The sequence below is a fragment of the Oculina patagonica genome, chromosome 12, assembly GCF_052425735.1.
Source record: "Oculina patagonica isolate OP01 chromosome 12, crgOcupat, whole genome shotgun sequence".
Classification (NCBI taxonomy): domain Eukaryota; kingdom Metazoa; phylum Cnidaria; class Anthozoa; order Scleractinia; family Oculinidae; genus Oculina; species Oculina patagonica.
This window is the reverse complement of record NC_135769.1, coordinates 14728223-14754872: the sequence shown is the minus strand read 5'-3', so window position 1 is coordinate 14754872 and position 26650 is coordinate 14728223. Positions and strand designations below refer to the sequence as shown.

General features: G+C 39.9%; 3 protein-coding genes across 4 annotated transcripts in view; all 3 read left to right on the top strand.

Annotated features, from left to right (window-relative positions):
* The window catches only part of LOC144633098 (cytochrome c oxidase assembly protein COX19-like), a 35645-nt gene extending 14818 nt beyond the window's left edge, over positions 1 to 20827 (top strand). The window contains exon 3 of the mRNA XM_078491886.1: positions 18727 to 20827. Within this exon, the coding sequence (XP_078348012.1) occupies positions 18727 to 18835 (109 nt within the window). The 3' untranslated portion in view covers positions 18836 to 20827. The remainder of the gene's footprint in view (positions 1 to 18726) is intronic.
* On the top strand, positions 9639 to 14313 carry LOC144631526 (uncharacterized). Of its 2 annotated transcripts, XM_078489969.1 has the most exons (11): positions 9639 to 10180; positions 10397 to 10481; positions 10678 to 10793; positions 10982 to 11169; positions 11582 to 11703; positions 11794 to 11923; positions 12200 to 12352; positions 12495 to 12611; positions 12756 to 12806; positions 13017 to 13637; positions 14216 to 14313. In XM_078489969.1, the coding sequence occupies exons 1-11, from the start codon at positions 10060 to 10062 to the stop codon at positions 14285 to 14287; spliced, it is 1776 nt and encodes a 591-aa protein (XP_078346095.1). In that variant the 5' UTR covers positions 9639 to 10059; the 3' UTR covers positions 14288 to 14313. The 2 variants fall into 2 exon arrangements, with proteins under 2 accessions (XP_078346095.1, XP_078346094.1); XM_078489968.1 differs by having other exon boundaries at positions 12495 to 12806.
* A 5669-nt stretch (positions 20828 to 26496) lies between the features above and the next one.
* The window catches only part of LOC144632692 (eukaryotic translation initiation factor 3 subunit D-like), a 64127-nt gene continuing 63973 nt past the window's right edge, over positions 26497 to 26650 (top strand). The window contains exon 1 of the mRNA XM_078491397.1: positions 26497 to 26644. Within this exon, the coding sequence (XP_078347523.1) occupies positions 26513 to 26644 (132 nt within the window). The 5' untranslated portion in view covers positions 26497 to 26512. The remainder of the gene's footprint in view (positions 26645 to 26650) is intronic.

Genomic DNA, 26650 nt, shown 5'->3' with positions numbered 1-26650 from the left:
CTTGTATCTCATCTGTCAACTAGATGAAGTTTTATCTGACATCACAACATCATTTCCAACCTGACTCTTACCGACCTACAGCAAGTCAAGTCAAGTTTGTATGGCTCATGCCGTGCATGCAATCGGTAGTTGGAAAGCCCATATGCTTCGCACTGTTAACCAAGAGCAAGCCAAGGAAGACGCTCTTGGTGCACTCAACGATAAAGCGTTCTCGTAACGATGGACTGGGCAATGAAATATCTGCCCCAGCGATATAGAGAGCAAATGAGTGACTTTTACGGAAAACGAGGCAAGAGCTGGCATGTTGCTTGTGTTATACTCAAATCTGAGACGAAAACGTGGAAACAGTTGTGCACATATTTGACAGCTGCACACAGGATTGGTTTTCCGTGGCATCCATTCTGAGCACCTTCTTGTTTCATCAAACAAGAGCACCCTGATGTAGAGACGGCTTATCTAAATTCAATGCTGGATGTACCATAACGCCTCGCTGCTTCTTTCGCTGAAGTCCATTGGAGAGAGGACAGGCATCACATTCGAAGGTATGACTTCTCAGATCCACAGTCAGGGAAGGACGTATGTGATAGAAAGATCGCGCCAATGAAAGGTCACATACAAAGATGGGTAAACGAAAAGCACGATGTTGTCACAGCAGCTGACAGAAGAGGCTTTGGAATCGTACGGTGGTGTACGTGGGTGTAGGAACGCAGTTGCTGAAGTGGATTAGCAAAGGCGGCTAAAACGATGGAATGGAAAGGAATTAGCGCTCTGTTCAGTTTTGAGTTTCTTGTCTCCGGGATAAGGGCTTGGAAAGCTTATGCTGTGGGGGAAGGTCAGATGTTTCTATACGTGAATTGGGTCTATCCCTTCAAGTCCGACAGATCTCTGTGTTGTCATCCACTTACGTCTCTAACGCCATTGTCAAACCAGGACTTATGGTAAAAAGCAGCCTTCTAACAGTTTCCAAGACATTTTTGTGTGCGAAGAGGAAGGTTGCGTGGCCACATTTCAGACACAGGCGGATCTTTATCACACATGGATACTGGGCGGCATATAGGGTAACTGAGAGGGAGACTGTTTACGACTTGCAGAAAAGGTCACAGGAATACAGTCGTCCACGTCGCCAGGAGGCAGTCACCTACGAGCCACGTAACAACAAGAAAAGAACCACTCCAGGGTTGGGCTTTGAAAGCCCAACGAAAGGGTCAGAGAGCAACCGAAGGCGTTAAGACGTTTCTAGTGGAAAAGTTCAATAGGGGGTCGAAACAGGTAATAAGTTCACACCTAGGTATGTCTAGTTAGCAATTAACAGTAATGAGTGATCCGTTTCGCGATCTTGAGTAGCTGAAGCGATTACTTCATTCCGGGCTTAAGGAAGAAAGTTCCATGACTTATAGAGTAGTTCAAATCGCCTCGCACATTTCTTGTCAAGGGGCAGTTTAATTTTTTATTAACCATGAAATACCGAGGCTGTAATCCATATTATTTTGATTTTCATTACCGCTTTTTGTTACCTTATCTAATTATTATGCCTAAATATTTGGTGAATTATCCCTTATTCCTAACCCCCTAATTATCCTGCTTTTCCTATCTTTTCAACACTATTTAAAAGTTTATTTTCAAGTGAGAAGATCAATTGCTTTTTTGACGTTTTGTCCTCTCACCTCACTGAGGCCGACGACTTCTACTATCGTGACCTTCTTTTTTATCAAACTGTATGCGTGTACTTGTAACGTTGTTTTATTTGATATAGGGAACAAGAAGATCCAACAAAGGTGGCAAAGAAATGAGAATCGCAGGGACGGTGATGGCAAACTTCGCTTTGCTCCAGAAGAATGGCGAACTGCCAAACAAATAACAGTTATTTCTCAAGACTGGCAGCAGCGCAGCGTCAGGTAAAGCACCCACCGCGCTCATTGAAGAAGCTGAAAAATCGATGAGAATGATCTTGAAGCCTGGGAGGCAGAGAACATCTGCAGAATTGCAGACAGCAGTGTACGGGTCGACTGCGACATCCAATCGAATATAAGGTCAGGATATCTGTGGTCTAGTAAACGTGGCATGTTAAAGTCAAAGTTTAGATGCACAGTAGAACTTTGTGACCTCTATGGATGGATTGATGGGTCCATTGCCCGAAAGGACTCCTATGTGAGACAATCGCATCTCGTAAACACCTGCAGTTGTTCCAAGGAATGACTTTCTCAACGACAGATCAGTAATGGACGGTCGAAGACCACCTTCTTCGAGCGCATGTGTTAAATCAACAACTGTACATAAAGATCAAGCAGTCAAAGCAAATTAAAGTGATGATTTTTTTTTTTTTGGGGGGGGGGGGGACTTTGCTACTTTTTTTTATGCGATTTACTATACAGATGAGCTGGGTGGACAATTTAAACTTTTTTAATTATTCGACTGTCCCAACCTTTTGGGATTCATTTGCTTGATTAGGTCTGATGGCACGTTTGACGTAGATATTTAGCTTCAGTCAGTCAGTTTTATATTTGCGCCGGTACGTAGCATTTGTCGTTGCCCTTACTTCTGCATGGTCATTTACTTGCTGCAGTCTCGAAACGATCGCTCAAAGTGGCGTTTTTTGTGGGAGTAATCTGCTTGGGCGGAATACGGTGCTTTGTGTTCTGTTGTCGGCGGGGTTTTGGGTATGACTGTTGTATACAGCATATCGTGGAAGTAACGTAACATTTTTGTTTGTATTGCGTGAAACGCTTGTTGAAGGTATTTACAAATGTCACCCACCCTACCCTCCTGGAGAAAAGCTGGATTCCAGGCCCCTGGGAGTTGTCAATCTGGCGTCGCTCTGTTTTTCGTGTTTTCCACGTTTTCCACTGTCGCGGGTTGAGTTTTTCGGGGATTCAGTCTGCATTTTCTGGACTCATGGACTCGAGGGTGGTTACATTGGTTGCTTCTGTGTTGTTGGACGTTCGCCTACTGAACTTGGGTGCTCTTCTTGCTGTTTCTGGCCCAGATATTGCTGATGATGGGAAGGTAGAGCACTATCTGTGGTATCATGTTTCTGCAGTTAGTGTGTGTTTACGGGAACTCGAATGGGCATCTTGCTCATTCGATGTAGTGGTGTTCAAACGTGAACGGTGTAGCTTACTGTTTTCGTCATTTCTGGTCAGTGTCTTCTGTTTCGATCCGTTCGTTTTTTGTAGTTTAGTGGTTTTCAATTTGGGTCATTACTGGTAATCTAGGCCCTGATGGGGGTGATAATAGTGGACCTCATTCTCCTATACACGATTGAGGAGCCAAGTTTAGTATATTTATTCATAAGTCCACCTAACCTATTTATGGTGTTAGTATGAAGCAAATTGGCCGACCCCCATCTTTCGGTTTTTGTAAAATTGCCTGGTTTTCTCAGTCAATGACTGTTAATGTGAGATTTCAGCGAGATACAACTTAGTGTCATTAGTGTAAAACAAGTACGATCCTCAGATCAACTCTATCTATTCACTCCTACGATGGAACGGCGCTATTATGGCGCCAAAGTGCGGAATATTTTTACCGCCAAAATGTGTTCAAAAATTTCCATCGCGATTCATTTTATGGCGACTACAAAGCGCATTTCAGTGTGCATGCCAAAATGTTTTCCGAGGATCAATGAAATGGTAGTTAAGAATAAGAACGAACCGGGATATAAGCTCACCTTAGTATAAAGAAAGCCCACTTTCATCTGTTCACAATATGTTCGTCGTGTTTTACCATCTAGCTCCCTATACAAGCCCTGTCAAGGCACAGCAAGGAGACTTTGATTTTGCTGCCCATTTCAAGCGAAACAGCTCGAGAATTTCTTTGCGTGTTGTGGACTTTGGCTCAGAACTACGTGACAGCTCACACTCTGAGCCCATAACATGATAAAGCCTCGGCGCGGCGATCGTCACCGAACGTCACTGAATGGAACACGTGCTCAGCAAGATAACTGATATTCAAGGGGGCTGGTGTGTGTAGACAGAACTCGAAAGGAAATGGCTAGCTTCATTTGCGTGATCTTTTATTAAACTTCAGCACAAGCGTATTTCGTGTACACACAATCTGACAATATTAATGTGGTAATTCTATTAGTGTATTTGTATATTTCGGTATATTTTCTTATCCATCGGCATCAGTGTTAGAAACTCTGTATCCTCCTTTTACTTTGCACCCTGAACTTTACGTAGCGGCTATGTCTGGATCTTTATGACAGTTTCTCTACTGGAGGCTAAAAGTGGTCAAAAGTAATTGAGCGAAAAAGCTTCAAACTTATTTTGAAGATCCTCAAAATTTTTTACATGGTAAAATTCTTTTGAAGGGTCTTTCGTGACTTCCAAGTTACGACAAAAAATAAATTTTGGCTCTATTTGAGCTCTGTCTTTCTTCTGAGGCCAGTAAAATACGCCATCATCACCCTTTGTCAAAAACGTTACAGACACCTTTTTTTTAGATTTCTTTTCTATTTTTCCAAAGAAGTACAAGTCTTGTTCATAGGCAACAGCCACCCACTCGTCAACATCTAGCTGTTTGATGTCATAATCCTAGAAGAGAAAAATAGCCTTACGTTGACAGATATTTTTTGTAGTTTACATTTATGTATGATCAGTAGAAAATACATACAGATTGAGGATCAAAATCTTGGGATACAGGATATTTTTTAAGGAATAGACAAACCAAACGCAGCAATAAAAAAAGGGCGGGTGAAAGAGAAGGCAACTGTGCGCCTGATTTTCACTTACTCCAATTGTGCCTTTGTATTGTAAACATTGCAATGTTGATTGAGGTTGCGCGCCAGCTCAGAATCTCCATATTTCGTGGCTTTTCATCAGAAACCAATAGCAAAAGAGCATTATTATAAAAGTACCTACCCATTCGTCATGGAAAGGCTGTGACAATACAGTTTTACTTTCTGGGACTGAAAAGATAAGAATTCAGTCAGATCAAAAAACAGCACACAAGGTTGGTACACAAATCGAACCGCAACACTGCAACACATTTCATGACATTGAAGACTATAAAGTCTCATTGTTACCTCTTTTTCTTTTTTGGGCCGCTGTAGTTTGTGGATCATTTGACTGCAACAAAAAGAGAACTGCGTGTGGGAAAACTGGTACGGCAAACTGTCAGCTTTTAAAACAATTCTAGAAAGCAGTCAACTCTAAGCGGTTGAGTTATTTCGAGTTTAATATACCTTTGAACTAATCGGCTCTCCCTCCGGACGTGATGTTTTGTCTTTCATAAGCTGGAAAGCAATAGAAATAAGTTATTGTCCGAATATTTATGACTGCACTTCGTTGCAAACATTCTAATTTGTTCTGTAACAGTCATGGATTTGTTCACGATAGCTTGTCCTTCAGCTGCTTCAGCCATCGTTTGGATTCATGTATGTAGCATAGAAACCGCACACGCCGGCCGTTGCTCATTGTGTATTGTTATTGCGGCACGAATGAACGTCTGAAACATACCGGTATGTGAATTACATATTTCTGTTTGGTCTCGTACTGTATTGCAGTTAAAACTGAAAGTAAATAAAACTAAAAAATTACTGATATTATATATGAGTAAAGACTATCCAAAACACTCCCAATGAACAAACTAATTTTGTTTAGGGATGATAAAAGGTCAAAGAATTAATTATTGTATTAGCACCTTCTTAATTCCTCATTATTACCTTCTTTTTTATGCCTTTAGCTTCCATTCTGAGCCTTTCTGTTTCAGTTGGTCTCTGGGGTGTACTCCTTTCTGAATCAGAAGTCTCAGAATTCTTTGAGAAAAACAAAATCAATTCAAGATTTCCACGCGCCTTTTTTTAAATAATTAAATTTTTTTCAAGTGCAGGTTTGGCTTTCACAAGACTTGTGAGACTGTATTACCAGTTCACTGGAAGACGTGCTCGAGTCAGTTTCGTCATCTTGTGCTTTTCTTCGCGCAGAGTTTTTAACCTACAAAAGGCAAATATTGCATTGCATTAGGTTTTGGTGCCACCACTGTTAATTTACAAAATTGTTATTGCCTTTAGTATGTAGACTATCCAACATTGTTTTCAACCGCAGTCTCAGAAACACACGATCCATTGAAAAAAAGCTTAAAAAGATGACAGTGTTCGATTTTAAAATGTTCTAAATATAGCAAAATATATAGAAACACGTATCTATTGGTTAACCTGAGAAAGGCATGAAGGCAAGGCACTCACCTTGGGTGTACTTGTAGTTACAGTTGACATATTTTTCTGCAAGTAAACGTTGCCGGGATAGCAAAGAAATAATCAATTAATAATTTTTCCATTTATGCTAACTATGGTTTTTGGTTAGGAGGGCAATAGTTACCTTGACTTGTGCGAGAGGAATTCGGTCTTCACTGCCCTCCGAGTCTGAGTCACTACCCATCTCGAAACCAGCCTCACTGCCCATCTCAGAACCATTGTTCTGTTCCATGTCTGAGAATAAAGGCTGTAGAGATGATGTTGTAATTATTAGACTGATACGTTAAAAAGTGGAATGATTCTTTCCAACTAAATTTGTTTACGAACTGAAACTACCTTCTAAGCTGGCTATCTTAATTCGCATGTCTATAGAAATTCTCATTTATGACTGCCATAAAATAAAACAATGAGACAACTACCAATGAAGGTGTGTGATGTACAAGCCATACTATAAGGCATCTCCCTGCACAAAAGAGGTCACATGGCTGTAGTGCGTGTCTTCAGTGCTGTGCGTGAAATTCATTAAGGACTCGTGTAAATTACCATATTTGGTGGCTCCTCTGTGTCTGAGTATGTATCACTCAAGCTACTCTGGTGGCTGAGGAAACTCTCTCCCAGGTCATGTTTTTCTTCTAAAAGCAGATCGACGTCGCGTCGGTACTGTTCCAATTCCTGTTGGAGGAAGAGGTAAAAGCACTATATTTCATTAGGCAAACAGGAACAAGCAGTGTGTATAAAATTGCAGCCAAACCTACCTCTTCATTTTCTTTTTCAAGTATATTTAATCTTCTCTGCAAATTCCCTGCTCTCCTCCTCTGTTCATTTCGCTCTTCAGTGGCCTGCCAAGAAAAAGAAATCAACTCAGGTAGTTGGTTGGTGCCTCTGTTAACATGTTAGAAAACAAAATACGGTAAACTGATCCCAACGGGAACAAAGAAGATATTGAAACAGAAATAAGATCAGAAAACACACACGCGCATAATGTGTGTTTAGCCTGTGTTACGGTTTGCATGTCAGCATTCACCTATGCACTGGCATAGGTGCGTAGCATGTAATTGATAAGATGGCTCGTAATGAATGAAAGTTGTGCTCACTTTTTACAATCGAATTATCAGCACACAATGAGTAATGACAATCAAAAACTTATATATTTGTACCTCCTCCAATTTTGAACGCAGATCCATATTTTGGCTCTTTAACCTTGCAATTTCCTCCTCCAGCTAAAGCGAACGATAATAGGTTAGCTTAATAATAAATAAATTCAAATATGAGATTTTTATTAACTAGACGCTATTCCGTGGATTGATTTTAAGCTGGAAAGACAAATACGTATTTGACGCCTTGAGCGTGAGTCGGCCGGTTAATTTGCGCGTGGCCTAAAAAGTCAAATTAATATGTAGGTAAACATCGTAATCCCACGAAGTTTCATGCAAAAGTTGAACAAGTCAACGAATTCATTCAGACAAGGAGACAATGCACAGAGTCAGACATGTGCGGCTAAAGTCAGATGTAATTTTTATATATCACGAACTGCTGCTAGCGCGGTACTTGCCTCTTTGGTATTTCCGGCGCCAGATGTTTTTTGTGGAGCATCCTTTGCACGCTATGGGAAGATTAAATCAAATTAGTCCACTTTGACAGTGTAAAACAAATCAAAAGTTCTATCATGTGAATAACTATAAAAACTCACTCTACGTCGTTTAAGATCTTGGAAGGAAGTTTGTCCGTTTAATAAGTCACAAAGTAGCTTGTACTGTTGCTCCTCACTTTTTCCGTACAAGTCAATAAAATCGCTCTGAGTTACCCGTACGTTCAGGCACTCTGGAATCTCTATAACAAGTCGGAAGCATCTGTTTGACAATCTGGCAACCATCAAGTAGTGACCCATATTATGCTGCGGAAAAAAATTACAAAGGGCATTAGCAAGATAACTTCTGAGGGTAAAAACGTACACCAACAATCATTTCACTGGGATGTAGTTCAGTCGTGATGTTTCAGAGGTAGTTTAGACATCACACTATGCCATTTCGAAGTATCACGCACAGCTAACTGAGATGAATATTGGCAAAGTTTTAAGTAACGATATCTCAGGAGTCTTAGTTATGTAGAAAACTTACTGGTTTCCATTCTTCCATAACTGACTTCCTCCACTTCGAATACACTTCTCCCTCAGGTGGTTCTTGCAATTCATCAATTCCGCAACGGGCGTACAATTGCTTTCTAATTTTTTTCACCGTATCTATGAAATCCGGCGGTCGGCTGGAAATCCTTCCAGCAGGCGTTTGGCTTATGTCCCCTTGAGGCTTCGGTGCTATCTGCCTCAGGCTCGGAGAGTAGTGCAGCTGGTGGGCCGGGAATGTCATAAGCGCGTATGGCGGCACACCATAATGGAATGGAAAGACCTGTTCCTGCGAATTTGGCGGCATTACGTACCCCTGAGGAGGATTAACTGTGTTCAGGGGGATTGATCTGGCAGTCGCAATCGAAGTTTGCTGCTGCTGAGGCAGCGCTGGTTGATCGGTCGGTACCACTGGAGTAGAATGTTGAGGCATTTCTGGTCTAGTGTTTCCGCGGATTGTTTCAGCTGCTTCGCCACTTTGTTCATTATAAGGTACTTCGCGAACATTCATGCCTGAATAAAGTTTTGGGTCAAATCTTAGTACTCGCTAAATTTAATCGTGTTCGTGCTCACAAGTACGATGTACTTTATCATCAAGCCGATCGGAAGCAGCACGAAAATATATGCCGTGACTCTTTGCGTACACGCTTTTAACACTTGCATAAGCGTCATGAATAGAATAGAATGTCCATTCTGGACAGTCTTGAAACAAACATAATTTGCGCGTTTTAGTAAAGAAAAACAAAGCAGAAATGAAAATAAACTTCAAAAACATCGATCACAAAAGAACGTGTCCAAATTTTGTGAAAAAATCTGACAAGTGCATGTTCACGTCACGAAGATAACTATTGGTACGAACCACTTAGGTTTCCGGTGATCTTAAGCAACGTTTGGTCCAAGTGTCACACGACTCTTAGCCTTTTTTCAAAACAGTTAATATGAATTTCTCTTTAAATCTGTGTCATCGTTGTATCCCAATTAAAGAAATGCCCCACTTCAAACATTTCGAGGTATTTTTCCACTATTAAATCTATCTTCATCGATTTGCCCTAAAAATTATTTCCATATCAAACTGTTTTGATTCAATCAAAACAGTTTGATATGGAATGCGCGCCCTTTTAGCTTAACCAATCATTGGTTAAGCTAAAAGGGCGCGCATTTCATATGCAATTATAAATGAGGCGGGAAAATATCTATAAAAAGCGGAGCAGCAACGACATCCTTTCAAACCTAAATACGAACATTCGTATCAACGACGATAGTTTGATCGGAATTGATTGTTACAAGTAACATGGCGTTCCTTGGGGTTTTGCTGTGTGCATGTATCCAGCTTTCGTTGCAATCCCCTGTAAACGAGCCTGCCCTAGTGGAAGAGCTGGTTCCGGCAAATGAAAGAGAGAATGAACAAGATACGATGGGATCCCGGCGTGCGATTGTGAACACTTCAAGAAAAAGAAAAAGCACTCTAAACCAGGTACCGATTTTTTTCTGAATATGCCTTTTATTTGTCCCTTTTTTTTGAACATGCTCCCATGATTATTTCTTTGTCACCGGCCAAGTTTGATGAGCCACGCGTATCCAAACTTTCCTGCGCGCCTATTTTGACCGGTCGTTATGATCAATTTCTTGTTTTCCGTTGCAGAAGGAAAAGCAGTCTTCAGCTCGTACTTCAGTGAGGAAAGAAAAAGCATTATCTGCTGTCGGAGTAGACAAAGTAATCAACACAAAATGCTGCAAAAAGAGGTGCACAATGAAAATCTTAAATAAAGGCGATGTCTTGAAGTGCAGGAAAACTTATCGCGCGCTTTCAGAAGAAGAACAAAGATCATTCATTATGAGTTTCTTTACGTTATCTGCCTATCACCACCAAGGTAATTTCGCTGCTTTCTTTTTTCTTTTTGAATGTCTTAACTCGAAACAACGGAGCAAATTGATATATGAGTGTTATTCCTACTTACTTTCCCGGCTAGACACCTCACCGGCTGGGCCTTAACTAGAGTTGGACTTGAAATAAACATGTCCTCGGCTGGTATTTTTGTATTGTCGCTATTAATAAGATTTATAAATTTGTTTCTTGAATTTTTAAGGAAAAAGGCATTATACTTTTCGGGCAAATGGGAAGGAGGTATGCAGAAAAGCTTGGCTGGCTGCTCACAGTATTTCACGAACTACGTAAGTTACAGTAGCTTGTGTATTTTTGTGTATTTTTAGTTAAATCCGTTTCCGTTTATGTTTTCGCTGTCATGAATTATAGTACAAAATGTTTTTTAACATGTAAAATTGTGTTACAAATTTATAATGATGTAGATTAAGTAATGCTGCAGACTAGAGGGGACATGCTGGAAATAAGGTGTTTCTCTGCGTATAGGTTTTACCGCCTACAGAAAGAATTCGAACGCGATGGTCGTTATTCGCCAGAGGGAGCCAGAAAGGGGAGGAATATGACAAAGCCGAGCACTCTTAAGGCTGAATCTTGGTTTAATGGTTGGTAACTGTATGGTTCTTAGTACATACAAAGATATATTTTGGATTGTTCAATGATCATAATAAACTTATTCAATAGAAACGGCACCAACGTCTTTGCATTCAAGCGCCGAAAACGTCGAACTTAAATAACCACCTGTTTGAACCTTAGCCTACGGCTTAAATTATTTGCTTATTTTTTTCAAAAGATTACATTGCAAGCTGTGCAGATCGAATACCAAACGAAGACAAGTACTGTCTTCCAACGTGCCTTACCAAACGAGAGGTTTACCTAACCTATAGAGATGATTTGAAGAGTGCTGGCGTGCGCACAGTATCCTGGGCAACCTTCTCCCGAATGTGGAAAAAAAGGTTCCGAAATGTCATCATTCCTAAGGTATGGATGAAAGTTGAATAAGAAGTATCGCTGACCTACAATAACAAAAGGTCATTTATTTACTGTAAACCACATGCGGTTAAAAAGCTTACGGGGTCAAAAAGCTTAAGGGGGACGCAGGAGTGAATCTGTTTCAAAACACTACAACCCGAAAAATGGCTTTGCCATTTTCCAAGTTAAAAATGTCACCTAAACTGTGGTATACATCAACTTAAAAAACATTCAGTTTCAACTAAGTTTCTCTCTGTGTGTCTTCTTTAATTTCCTATTTGTTTCACACGTTGTACCTTACCACGTGGACTTGTATAAACTCATGTAATTCTCAAATCGATTACAATGTAAAATTATGACAGGCCCATCAAAACTGAAGGCTACCATTTTTTCTGTTTTTATACCGACTATCTTTACATAGGAAAACAAGTTCACCAAATGCGGGGTTTGCGTGGCCTTGAAGTTATGTCTTCAAGGAACAAACAACAAAGACAAGAGGAGGTCTCTCGCGTACAAAAGAAAAATACACAATGAACAACAAATGTAGGTCATGATCATGAAATATTTGAGCTGCTTTATTTATTATTAAATCTGGTTAGGGATCGAACTAATGCCAAGGTTATCTCGTTTAAGGGCTGAAAGGAGAGCGTATTACGCCAACTGTTTAAAAGCAGAACTCAATCCAGACCAGTATTTATCCTTAATAATTGACGGCATGGATCAGTCAAAAACAAATCTTCCACACGCAAATTGCCTTTCCAAGGTAAGCAATGAAATATTCGTACACTATTTGTTTTAAGGATTTGTTAAAATTGTTATGAGAACAATTTAATTATTCAGTCTAGAGCTGTTTCTGCAAAACAAGGTGTTCAAAATCAAGTATGTTGCTTTGTCAGCGAAATGGAAATAACATTTATTCGCAGTTTTCATGTTTTCATTCCAAAATGTTTCCTCCCATTAAAAAGGACTGTATGACTAATTGATTTTATTATCAAATCTATATTCATCCTTCTTTTGTCCATGTTTCTTCGTGCTTTAGGATGAAACATACCACTTTTTAAGAACTCATGTAACCGGAGCAATTTCGCACGGACACGGCAGGATCTTCAGCTACATCGATCTAATGAGATGGCCACATGATTCCAACCTTACGCTGAATGTCCTACTACAGATTTTTGTGGAGCTCTCCGAGGTATTGAAACATGTTTAGATTACTTTATGCTTATGAGCGTGCACCATTTTTTGGACAAAGATTAAAACTCGGCACACAAGTACTGAGAAATTGGGGATATTGCAGCATCATACCATAGATAAAGTCTTTGTCTCTTCTTTAGGAAGGACGCTTGCCTCCGTACCTTTTCCTGCAAATGGACAACTGTTACAGGGAGTGCAAGAATCGATACATTCTCGGTTTCTGTTCACTTCTTGTAGAGAAAGGCATTTTTAAGGAGGTAGGTCGACCATTATCTTTGATTACAAGCAGTAAACAGTCATCGTTCCAAATTATGTCGTTTTCGATTCCTAGCATTATTTCCTGTGCTGAGTCTTTTAACTATCTTTTCTTTTCTTTTTTTGTTGTCTTTTCATCTTGGCAGGTTCGTTTATCATTTCTTATGGTTGGACACACGCACGAAGATGTGGACCAGGTATTGAATGTGAATCACGTCAAGTTTAATTTCGCTATACACATCGTGTACTTGGTCAAAAAATTCCGCAAACGAACACAGAAAGGTCCCTCTACGTTTCTCAACCAAATAGACACCGAAATACTCAATGCTATTACGTATTCAGAGAGTTTCAAAGTACCTATGGTGAAACGTGTCTGACCAAGTATCTTCTTCTCTTTTTAACTTCAGTTTTTTAGTAGAATTTCAAGACGACTACACAAGAAGGATTCGATGACGTTGCCGGCATTAGTCAGAAACATCCACAAGGCCCATACCCCTGCTCCAGACGTCCATGTGTTAAAGTACGTTTTCGATATCAAGGCCTGGCTCGAGCCATACCTCAACAGCGTCAAACGCCATGTGTACCCCCACGCGTACAAATTTTTTAAGAGGGATGGCCAAGTCACTATGAGGTACAAGAAGTGGGCGAACGACAAGACTTGGCTGCCGGATGGTCCTAGCCTACATATGCTCAACGGCAAACCAAGGGGAATTCCCGTCCTTGTTAGGCCCGAAACCAAGAAGCTGATGGACATCAAAGATCTCCAAGAGTCCGTTAAGAAGTGTTCACGGCTGACTAACGAAGACCAAATGTGGTGGTCGTCATTTGTTAATAAGGAGAAGGCGTTCCGTGCGAAATGGGCAACTGCCTCTGCGGACATGCTGGCAAAGGAGAAACGGTCAGAGTGGCAGTTGGACAAACTAAAAAATCACCGTCCGGTTAAGGCACCGTCTGAAACTGATCCTGACCAACAGCAGCGGGAAGAAACCCTGGAAAATCTCCTACAAAAGGCGAATCACTTCCCTGATGTAAGCTGTGTATAAAATGTTATTAACCAAAATCTCAATATAACACAAACGTTATGTGAAGATGTTCGAGTTATCGGGAGTTCGAGTTACTGGGAGTTGAGAACAAATGATACACACACAAAATTATTGACATTATTTTTAAAGAAGGAGGCAAAGCTTCATTTTAAAACCTGAACGGCCCTGAACTGCACTGACACATTTTCTGTAACGCGAAAAGAAAGAACACTTGTCTGCCCCAAAATAAATTTAATGTTTAAGACTACAGTACTATATTTTTGTCTTATCACATCTTGCAAACGTGGTTCGAGTTATCGAGGGTAAAATTGTATAGAAAGTGACCTGAAGGGAAATAAAGATTGGTTCGAGTTAGCGGGAGGTTCAATCTATCGAGGGTTCGAGTTACTGACGGTAAAATTACAGTAAATGTATGAAAGAAATCCTTGAGAAATTAATGTCGGTTCGAGTTAGCGCGAGGTTTCGAGTTATCGGGAGTCACCTGTACTAGTATGACTGCATTTCGCAACGAGTCAGTAGTTTTGTATTTCACTTCCTTACGTTTTCCATGCTTTTACTTACAGGTCATAGTGCAGGAAAAAAGAAAAAACGGAGAAACTGTTCAAAGGAAAAGAAGAAAAACGACCAACAAGTAGATTTCTCCAAAACGTCTGCAGGAATGATGCCTCTGATAACAATGTCTGATGCCTCTGATAACAATGGTTGATTCAAGCAATGACAGGCGCTACTTCAGGAACTATATTAAGTGGTTTAACATTTCATGCTTGTACCTGCTTGTGCAACTTACGGCAAGCGCAATAATATTTTGATAGTTTTTTTTTTTTCTAAGAATTTGCTAGCCAAATAGATTAGCTGAAATAGAGTTTTTGGTAAAGTCTAACGCAACCTTTAATTTATGAACGTGCGAGGTTGGAACCAATAACATTTTTTCCTGACAGAGAAAAGACGAAAGAAAGAACAACACTGATTACAAGTTGAAAATCAAAATTACAAGCTGCTTCTGTCATGCCATGGTAATGCATGCATGATGCATGACATGCACAAAAGTCTAGCAAGCTTGGGCCATAACCTTTGAGTCATTTGTATTTCCAAGTGTACCTAACTACAGACACCTAAACGCTGCCCAGCAACATACATTGTAACATTGTAACATACATACATACACAACATACATCTGCAACATACATTGTAGAACAGACGTTATAATTATATCAAGAGTCTTAAAATTGTAATTAGTGTATGTTGCAGTTTATAATTAGTTGATGGATGAAAACAACATACCGCCATCTAGTCTATAAAAAAGTCTATATTGCGTTTAATAAATGGTCACGCAAATGAAAAGTTCGTTTCAAGTTCTGTGTACGCACACCAACCCCCTGGGATATCAGTTGTCTTACACGTGTTCTATTCAGTGACGTACGCCTACGGTGACGATCGCCGAGCCTCTGTTATGTTATGGGCTCTGATCTGTAATGTAGTTTTTAATGCTCGAGCTGTTTTGCTTGAAACGGGCAGCAAAATCAGTCACGTCTCCTTGTTATAAAGGTCTGACAGGGCTTGTATAGGGAGCTAGATGGTAAAACACGACGAACATATGGTGAACAAATGAAAATGAAAGTGGGCTTTCTTTCTAAGGTGAGCTTAATCCCGGTTAGTTCTGATTGTTACTCTTTACTGCCATTTCGAAAACATTTTGGCGTGCACACTAAAATGCGCTTACTAGTGGCCGTAAAATCTCAATAACATTTTTGCAACCATTTTGGCGGTATAAATTCCACACTTTGGCGCCAAAATAGATGAATGAAGTAAATTAAATAACTATACTGTGTTTGCCGCGTTCGTGACTTCCGCCGTTTTAATATCTAAACTCTTAAGTATTCGTTTTGGTGTTTGCATAAAGAAATAGGATAGCGCTTAGAAAGCCATTCTAAAGTTTTAGACTAATAACCAACATATTCTGCGGTTGCCAAAGTTGCATCTTTCTAAAATCTTATAGACCCTTGTAGTAAAACTTCAAAGAATCGCGTCTATTTTATTGGAACCGATGAAGGATTAACTCCAGTTTTGAAATCAAGGCGATGTATTTTACAATTTATTCAAAACCATTGACCACTATTCCATCGACATTTTTTCGATTATACAAATGTGAGACGACTTTGGTGACCTGCAGTATCAGTCAGCAAAGGTCAATAGACCGAAGCAAAAACACTTGGGTGTCTAACGCGATCATCACATAAATTTTGAGAAATAAAATACTGTTTCACCTAATACCGTAATTTTTATGAAAGCGACGCTTATGCGTATTATGTGATGAATTTTTCGCCGTGTGTGGGTAATATCTATCAACTTTCAAACGATAAGCAAACAAAATGTGCTAGCATTGTCACGGTGTGGCTTTGTTGAGCCGTTATTTTGCGCGCGATGCGGGCATAGAAATAACGGCGAAGTACTCTTGATCAAGACTCTAATTGAATGTCCTCTCTATTATTTTATGAACAGATGAAATCCTTTTATTCATAGTGGAGTGAAACAATGTGACTAGTTTCCTAAAGTCAGTTTGGGACAAGAAAGAAGCAACTGAACGTCTGACATGACAAGTCATTGCCTGCTGGAAAGCAGTGGAATGTCAACAGTTGCCATTTGAGAACTGCTATTTCCGGCGGCGGTCTTTGGCGGTCTTTTATAACGATTTCAACTTTTTTTGTTCGCAAACTGAAACTCTCTGTTATAGAGTGCTTTGATGAAACAAAGCAAATTGTATTACCAACTCACTGAAGATATTAAAACTATTTGTAATGAATTGTGTTTTTATAGCAAAGAAGGTTTACAGAACATTCACATAACATTCAAGTTTTTGGTTCAGTAGCACGGGCCTTACAACAAATTCGATAAAAATTTCACTTTTTATCATCTGATCTTAATGAACTTAACGAGAAAACCATTTAAGTCTGAAACGAAATTCGAATGACGTGTGTTTTAGTTAATTCAAGGTATGTGAATGCATGTGTTCCAGTCTTTTCTTAGCAAACAGGAATTTTGGTTTTTGCTCCTAAGAACTTCATTGGCTAAAATGTCTAACATTAGCCGACGAAAACTGAGGTATTATAGCCTGTTAACTTGTTATTCAATAACAAGCTTGTTATTGGATATAATGGCTTTGTTAGCAGATAACATTAGGTCAACTTTTAGCCAAAGATAAACCTGACCCTGATTGGCTCTAATACCTGATAACAGGAAATAACAGCTAACACCAATTAGTCCCAATTATAATGAACGAGTCCCAATTAAATTGAATGAGTGTTACAAAGCCCGCTACGCATTCAAAAATCGTCTGCGAAAGAACTACCGAAGCGGCTGATCTTTCAAAGAAACATATGATTTGACTTCACTCACTTCTAGGCTTCTGCAGCCCTTCAGAACTATCCACATGCTCCTCAACAGGGAAAGATATTTGCCCAGAGTGCTGAGTCAATTAACAGAAAATGCACTTTCAACTCCAAGTTTTGAGTTACTCGATTGCCAGCGTCGGTCATCAAACCACTTGGTTTAGTCGATGATGCAAAATATAACTACAATTCTTAACTGCTTCCAGTGTTTGACTCCAGTTTAACCATCGGCTTAGTTATTTCTCATAATTTAGTTAACTTTGAGGCCTATTTTAGTGATTCAGTGGAACTTCGAAATTTGTTTTCAATGTTTGGTGTTAGAAATGGTTTCTTTTGATAAGATATATGAAATAGTAACACAGAACTTTGCAATAAGATATAAATAAATTTTGGTACATAATAATTTTGTCCAATTAATACTCAAAGTACTGGCGGATTCTGTCTTGACTGTCCCAATCAGCTGATGAGTTTCTTTATCTGCTTAATGTTATTTGTTTGCTTATTGTATTGATTATTAGATGTGTATGTTTTGTTTGCTGGTTGTTTGCTGATAGCATTATTTGCTTCTTTGATGAGGGCATTTTGTAAAATATTCTGTTCTTAAGTGAAATGAGATCAAAATCCAACCATTTGTCAAGTTGAAAATCCACTGAGCTTGATAAGCATTGACAGTCTCACAACAATTCTACCGATTATGTGCCACAGGGCACCCACACGGCAGATTACCCGCACCGGTTGATTTTAGCCAAAAGGGGGAAAGAGAATCAGCAGATTACCTGCACTATCGGATACCCATACCCAAGGATAAAAGAAAATCATGCTAAAAGTGCTATAAAGATTGTTTTTCTCAACAAAATACTTTTTTAGCATGCAAATATATTACCGGTAGTAAATTTTCACACCCACTGATTTCAATGCTCATTGAGAGTGAAAAAAAAAAAAACAATATGATCTCAGGATCTGCTTGAAATAGAAAAAAAATGGTTTCTAACTCAAGTCAAACTAAAGCAAAAACAAATACAGTACAACTCATTCTAAACCAGCCTCAGAAATTTATTCTGAATTACAATTATATTTTTTATTTCAAAATGGCTACATCTCATTGCTCTCTCTCTCTCTTGTTATAATTAATGTTACAAATGTTATGATTTTTTTAAAGAGCACTACCCAAATAAGCCTCAAATAAGCCCTGAATAAGCATGGCAACCATAACATCAAAAAATTAAAGAGCGCCACAGTGCTCAATCTATTTTATGTGGTAAGTGCCCCCCCCCCCTCGAATAAGCGCCCCCTCCCCAATAAATACCTGTTTCTATTATTGTCACTTGATTTATAATGTTTTAAGCTTCAACTACACTGCCATCAATATACATGTAGGAGACATTAAGTCACTTCCAGTTATTTCTCAATGTGAGCCTCACAGTTCTTTTTTGTGCATTAATTTTATCTGTTCTGTTAATTTTTGTGTATTTACCATGCTCTTTATAAATGCCATAAACTTCCCAGGCACAACTAGACTATTCTCTTAAGTTGCAGTTGGTTGAAAGAAAATCTTAATAAACACCCCCCTTAGTGTATAAGCACCCCATCTTTTGTTTAAAATGTTTTAAACAAGCGCCCAGGCAGTTAGTTGAGGAAATATGGTCAGTCAGCTGCATCAGTACTTAGAAACATTGTTGATTTGACAGACAGCTCATGGCAAAGGAGGACTTTGGAAAACTTGGCTATCATGAAGATTCTAATTCAAAGGACAATAACTCAAGTCTTGGAGAAATACACAGAACAGATCATCATTAGTTGTGTGTAAACTGAAGGTGTAATAAGATTATCACCAGCAAACAAGAGTATAGAAAGAAAGTTTCCATAGATGAGGAACAATGAATTATGTGATAAGGTACTGCACAGTGAATGTAAACAGCAAGTAGTTTGTCAGCAATCATACTTGAACAAGAAGAACCAACCTTGTTTACTACAAAATAATTTAGTTTGCAAGCAGGTATTCCTTGTTTGCTGACATTTTTTGTACCTTTACTTGACAATAATTATTATTCTAGGAGTAATAATAGTGAATGCTGTGGAGATACGTTGACTTATGGTCATAGAAAATGAATGCAAGTGGTCTTATTGTTTAGCTGACACTATGAAGAATAGCAGTCAGTCACCTCCAGTTGTTATAGGTATTTTGAAGCCAATAATCAAGAATAAATTATCTTCCTTTGTTAATGCAACATGCACACAAAATAGGCTGTCAAATTACTTATTATAGTTCATGACTAAATTTTTTGTGATTATGATTGGCCTAAATTGACCATATGAAGTGGAAGTGTTTGTCTACAGAGGGCCACTATCAGGCATTATAGTTCACCACTAAATTTTCTCCGATTCTGATTGGTTTAAATTGAACACGTGACGCGATAGTGCCCGTCCGCCGGAGGGCACTATCAGCCCATAGTGCCCTCCTGTGAAAAATGCCCGGATCGATAGTGCCCGCCCATGACTGTTTTTTGTAAACAAGCTGCCTGCAGACAAAAAAACCCAACCACTTCACTGCATTTAGTGGGTTTCTCTTCTGGTTTTGTTTCGTTTGTTAAATTTCGGCTTTCAATTGAGTTTTTTATCCTGAAAAGTAAAAATAATTCACGATGCTCGTTTTTGTGTGTGTGCGTGGAAGAAAATTTAGTGGTGAACAATAAAGACAATAGAGTGTTTCTGTCTCGGAACTATCGGTCTGATAGTTGCCCCCTGGAAATTTGATGTTCTTAAAACTAGCATATTAGCCCTCGAAGCTTCGCTTCTCGGGCTAATATTTGTTTTAAGAACATCAAATTTCCGCGGGGCAACTATCAGCCGATAGTTCCTCGACAGAAACACTCTATTGTTAAAATAGTGCCATATACATTGTTTTATTTAATAGCAAGCATTTACTTTCCTATGTTAATTTCAGTTTTCGATTGAAAAACGTGCAAAATGAAGCAAACCAACATTAAAGCTGTTTAAGGTTTTGTGTTTTGCACGTATTTTCAAGTCAACAATTGAGATGCAAAATAATTATTTGTTCACATATAAATAAATTAGGATATCTTGTAAAACACTCAAGCTCTGAGCATGCATAGTGGTAGAAATTTCAATAAAGATTTATTAATATGTTGTTTTCAGTTTTAGGCATTTAGTGGTCAACAAGAAAGATAATAGGGTGTTTATGTCTTGGGCCTGTGGGCTGATAGTTGCCCTTGGAAATTATGTTCTAAAAAACTAGCATATAAGCCCTTGAACTTTGTTCTTTGGCTAATTGTTTTCTAGAACATAAAATTTTCATCGTCATTTGTCAGCCCATAGGCCCTGTTAACAGCAAACATTCTATTGTTTAAATAGTAACTAATGAGAGAACAAATCATATTTGGAGATATGTAATAGAACCCAGAGAGTACACGTCTATCAATATAAGAGACTTGTAAATGCATCTTTCTGACACTGTCTGTATTGAGAACTAGAAGACATCTTGACCTGATGTTGGAAAAATAAATTGAAGGTATTCAAGGCCGTACCTAGGATTTTTTGCCTGCGGGGCAAACTCCACTTACCTCCGCTGTGGGGGCAAACTCCAATATAGCTACAAGAAATAGCCCAGCCAAATCAAACACTATGTTAGAAATTTAATTTTCCTGGCAGGGGCAACTCCCCCCCTTCTCCCATCCCCTGCTAGGTACGGCCCTGGTATTGGTTGATCAGACTCGAGTACAATCAGATCTTTGCACCATTAAAGATGAGCTTGTAGAAGAATTATGAAAAGTGATTTATTGTAAGTTGAAACTTCTTACTATTCAAAGTCATTTGCATAGTACTTTATTATGCATGCAGGTCATAAGTCCCGTGGAAATGGCTAATTATCCCCATGGCTCTCTCTCATTGGCATAGCGGTGCAATATTTTTAAAAAAAAAATTTTTTAAATTTTTTTAAAAAAAAAAAACCTCCCCCCCAAAGGAGGGTTTTTATTTTTTTTTTTTTTTTTTTTTTTTTTTTTTTTTTTTTGTTGGATCAAGGGGGGGGTCTCCCCCCCCTATCCCCCCCCCGGATCCGCCCCTGATATTAAAGTGTCTCTACAGCCTACAGGTTTTTTGTGGTTTTCGTATCTCTATAATGCATAAACAAGTATTCTAAAAGAACTTTTTGGATTCCGCCACTTTTTCGCTGCAAAACCGAGCTTTAAAGTTCCCATTTCGGCCACGCCCAAAGAAGTTGACCGGGAGTCAAGACCAGAAAGAGTCTGGGTTCCAGACCGGCTGTGACGTCAAGTCAGGAACCGCGAAATCTTGCCGCCATTTGAAGTCAGCATTTCTTCTGTAATCGCGAGGAGATACTGACGGTAGAAATATACCAGATAGATGCGTCGTTGCGGTATGCTTGAATACTCCAAACGAAGAAAAGGGTATTGCGTTGCATTTTGGGGTAATGTGAGAACAGAAGCAAAGGCTAGAAGGAAAAAGTAGATGGACTTCGTCAAGTTAAAACGTGCAAAAATCCGAGCGTGCACCTCAGTTCTAGGTCTTTCGACGGTAAAACACCACGAATACAGTTCAAATGTTGCGCCCCGCTCTCCCTCCCTTAGCGATCTGTGTTCGGTGCATCAACTTCCAGCGGAGCGTATATTTTGTCTTCGGGCGGATGTACCTTGTTTTTGTTTCTTCGCGTTTGCTGTTGACCGATTTGTATTCCAGGACGCCCGAAGAAAAAAATCCCCCACTCCGCCGGTGACACTCTGTGTCGCTTATGGCTTCACCGGAGTGTCACCGGAGTGTCGCTCTCCATATCTTAGCCATATAACAATGACAGCAGAAATAATTTAGTACAGTTCATGGCATATAGATTAAAAAGAATTAATTGTATCTCTGACATTTTTACCTCTCATTCTTAAAAAATAGTTAATTCTTAAATTAATTTGTTCTTCATGATTTTTGGATTCAAAACCAATTTTTTTACCTCTGAAAAATCCCTAAGAACAGACGACTTTTACTTAGAATGAATTTAATTTAAATTACTTTTTAATTTTCTCTTATAATGGTAGGGTGCAAAGTAAATGTTTTAAGCGATGAGGTGTAACTGATGACGTATCGCTTTATGCAGGCACCCAATCGGCAGGATCCTTTATTCTTTTATTCTTTTATTCCCTTTAGCGCGATCGAACAGAAATCAAGTTTAATTTAACAAGACATCGCCACGTAGAATATAAAAGCAAAATGCTCCAGTGCAGTTAGAATGGAACACTAACAATGTATGAACGAAAGACACAAATTTTATATAATGGTATCGGGTGACCCTATTCGGTGGAATGACGGAATCGAGACGGAACGGCACAGCGGAATGGCGGAATATCCTAAAACACGGAATGACGGAAAATCCTAAAACGCGGAATGACGGAATATCCTAAAACGCGGAATGACGGAATATTCTAAAACGCGGAATTGTGAAACATAAAAAAAAGAAACAACAACACAAACAAGAACAAACAAACAAACAAGGAAAATTTTAACTGCTAACTTTCTCAGACAGCGATTGAGGCTAAGAATGTTGGTACTTAACTTGTGGATATTCGTTGCGGTGACAGAAAAACCAACTTGTTTTCAGCGGCTGCTAGCAGTAGGAAACCAGTTAACACTAAATATATCCCAAAAAAAGAAGGTTTATTTCTATATATTCTTAATCCTTCAAGGACGTCGATCTCGAGCCAGGATTTCGAGGTAGGACATCGAGTGATCGTCACTGATCGAGTGAGGATTTTGTTAATTTACAGAAGACTTTCTCTCCCCGGGCTCTCTCCGCTGATCTGATTATTTCTCATTCTCCTTATAGTTGAAAAAAAGAAAATTAGGGACTCCTCGACAGTCTATTTTATTTATATTTTGAACGACTTTTTGATCGGCCTTTTTCATCTTCTTTGCATAAGCCCCGGGGTATAGGAGGACAGAGGGGTTTGAACTTCCCGACTCGTTCTCTTTTACTCGAAATGTTGCGAAAAATTATCTAAATTTCTCCCGGTTCCCGCTACATTCCCGGAGGGTCCTGAAGGGGGGGGGGGGGGGGTTCTAAATCCCATTTCCCAGCCAAAATTTTGCCTAAATCCCATTTCCCAGCCTATTTTTTGCTCAAATCCCAGTCCCAGCAGTGACATTTTTGGTAAATCCCAGTGCATGAAAAATCGAGGCTCAAATTAACGCACTATACGTGCAGTAACTGTGTTGTTTTAATTGTCCTAAATCCTGTTTTTATTTCTGCCTGGCAGTTGAAATCGGTAAATCCCTTTCGCTTTCTGAAATTCTCAACTCAACACATCTGTATTAATGTTTTCTCCAGTTCTTTGAGTGAGCAGTTCAGAGGAATGCCTTATTCACAATTTTCCGCGTGTGTCGTGGGCTGCAGCAGCAGCTGTGGCCAAAAATAGGGACAGATGGCGAGCATTAATGTCCGGCCCTATCCCCCACCAGGGGGCAAGGAACTAAGAGAAGAGAGGAATTGCCGTCACATGTTTCGTCCAATCACGTACCTCAAGAAGATCGTTGAGTCATGGGTTTTAAAGCTAAGCATGCGCAATTAAACCGGAAGTCCGATATTGTTGGACTTCTAATCAGAACCAGGAGGCTCGTTTCCAGACCGCTGTTCAAAGGGAACGAAGACTCTGGGTACGATGATGATGATGTGTTTCGCCCATATTGGATTACTAGTGCAAAGTATTGAGTTCCAGATACCACAAGGACAGTATGGCACTTTGTGAACCATATATATATCTATAGTATGGCGGTCTTGCTAACTTTGTACACGTTCATTCCAAAAGTGCGCGGCCACTAGGGCTTAGTGAACATTGACACAAGGAAAAAAAATATCCCCAGCAAGGACTCGATTGCCTACCTCAGCGCAGGAGTGATACCCGTTACACTACGTACCAGGGCTTTAGGACCACTTGTTACCGTTTTTTAGTGTCTTGTACCTTAACATAAAAAACCTGTTATTAAAAGAAACCTTAAAAATTGAACTGCAACCGGATGAGACATATTAAAAGTGTAAAATAGCGTTCTCTGGTTTAAAAGAAGAAAAAAGGCTTCGGCTATTTTACTTAGCCTTTGACGATGTAAAAGATAAAGCGCGTGGTGGAAATATACAGGGGGGTGTGAAAAGAAAAAAAAAGAGTGTAAAGCGGACAAAAAAGAAAATAAGAATAAATAGATAAGCAGGAAAGCGTCAAGCAGGTTCGGTTGTGCTATGGGCGCCCGTGGCCTATGTCGCTATCTTTGCATGGGGTGGTAGGAAGCCGACTTGGTGCATCCGCTCCCTCTCATCTAGCTTTTACTTGAAAATCTCTTTCTTGACACTTGGTTCAGGAAAAATGGTGTTTGGACGGCGACAATACAGATAGAATCTGATTCTTCTTCCCCTCCCGTCGCAACTACACACTTTGAAGGTAAAGCACGCGAGACTAGTCACGCGAGCATAGCAACGGCTACCCACCAACAGTTTTCCAACATATTAAGATCGATCTCCCCAAGTTTTCTTCAGCCGTCTCTTCCTGGGTTTCGCTTCCCTATCGCGGTTGACTGAACTCTCCGACTTCGTATGAATCCGTGTAGTACCTAAACCTGCACTCTCCTTGCCCCCTTTATCTCATTTGCGCTGCCTGGGGAGAAACGGGCAGATGTACGGAAAAATAACGAATAGGGCTCGCCACGCAAAAATCACTCATACTGGGCGCACCGTGAAGAAAGGCAAACTTCGGACATAATCTTGCACATCAATTCGGCGCAGACAAAACTCAAACCGTTACTAGAATATTTATTTATTGTTTTTATTTTCTGTTTTTGTCTTTTCTTTTTACATTCTTTTTTTATTTCTTACTAGTATACGTGCTCGCAGGGCCTCGCAAAGTTCTGGGTTGGGGGGGGGGGGGGGTGTTATAAATAAGGAGTGATAACCGGTTTAACCGGTGATTTGTCACTTTTGCCTAGTAACGGGCGCCCGACACCTCGTCCCAGGTCTACTCCCTTGAGATGGCGGCTCTTTCTGGTTCGTAAAGAGGTATAAAGCGTTGGGAAGTGAGACCATTTAAATATGACGTGGATATTCGCATTTTGAATTTATTTGGGGCATTAAAAAAGAAGAACGAACGGCAGGAGGATTCGAACCCTCCGCTCGCGCGCCCCTGATGGCCATGAAAGGTTTATAGCCTGAATATGGCGTTGGGGAGTATTTGTGGAAATAGTGTTATTTTACGAAAGAAAAACGATAAAATGAATGGCTCAGGATTCCAACCCACAAAAAAAAAAAAAAAAAACCTAGCCGGATTCGCCGCCTCAGTCCCGAAGATCTGTGTCCGCGCCTACCTACCGCGCGGCGGCCGGTGACGTCATTCCGCCACACCCAAGCTCACAAATAAAAAAAAAAGACGTAAACTCACACGGATTTCATCCCGCCTGAGCCCTTTGAGGGACAAGCGCTCGGCCCCGGAAATTTTCCCCTCCCTTTAATTTCCACCCGCGCTTTATCTTTTTTACATTCGTCAGCCGGCTCTTAACTTTTTAAACCAGAGAACGCTATTTTACACTTTTAATAAAAGAAACCTGTTTTTACACCTATTTTCTTGTCTTGTCGTTTTTTTCCGCGCGGGGACTGGGACCGAGTTCATTCTAACCGTTCGGGGACTGGGACCGACACTCCAAGGACCCTGGGACCGACTCCTATGACATCATCAATCCTCTAAGTCACGTGGTTTTCCCTTTTACGCATGCGCAGACATGCTGCTTTCTCATTGGTCCATTCAAATACTCCTGCAATCTGATTGGCTACTGCCGATACCCTTTCCTCGCATTTTATGCAAATTAGGTTACTTCCGGTCTTTTCACTTCCGGTCCACCTCGGTTGCAATGGCAACCTCTTTTGATGAGTACTTCATCTAATTATGATGACGTTATCCCTCATTATATATGCAACATGAAAGCGAGGTTTTATTAACCGATATGACTAGTTTGAGCATGCTCAGTCATAGCTGTTCCGCTGAGTAACTAAATCACTGACAGGAAAATTGAGCGCCACTTAAAAGACACTTGCGTGCAAGCGTTGGTTTTGTTTCAGAGTTTTCAACATTGTAACTATGCCTTGAGGAATATTATTGAGCCTGAAATATATGTTTTTTTCGTGTACTGACGTGCTTCCCATTCCCATTTTCTGGTTGTGAATCCCAGTCCCAGTGACCCAAATCCCATTTTCCCAGTGAAAACATATGCAAATTCCAGTAAAAATAGGCAAATCCCAGTTCCCATTTTACCCCTTAACTTCAGGACCCTCTTCCCGCCCTTTCTTCTACCTCTTCACATACCCCCAAACGTACCCCTCTGTCCCGAGCCTATTGAGACAGCGGATTTCACAAGTCCTCTTAATCCCTCGTGTAAATCACACAGAAATAACTTTCCACGTGACTCTAAAAATCCAACATGGCGGGTAAGGCACCTTTTATTCCGCCGGTTATAGAAGATAATCCCGATGGCTGGGGCCCTTGTGCCATTCCAACTGCGTTCAAAGACATACCTTATCAACCATTTTCTAAAGGGGATCGTCTCGGCAAGGTAAGA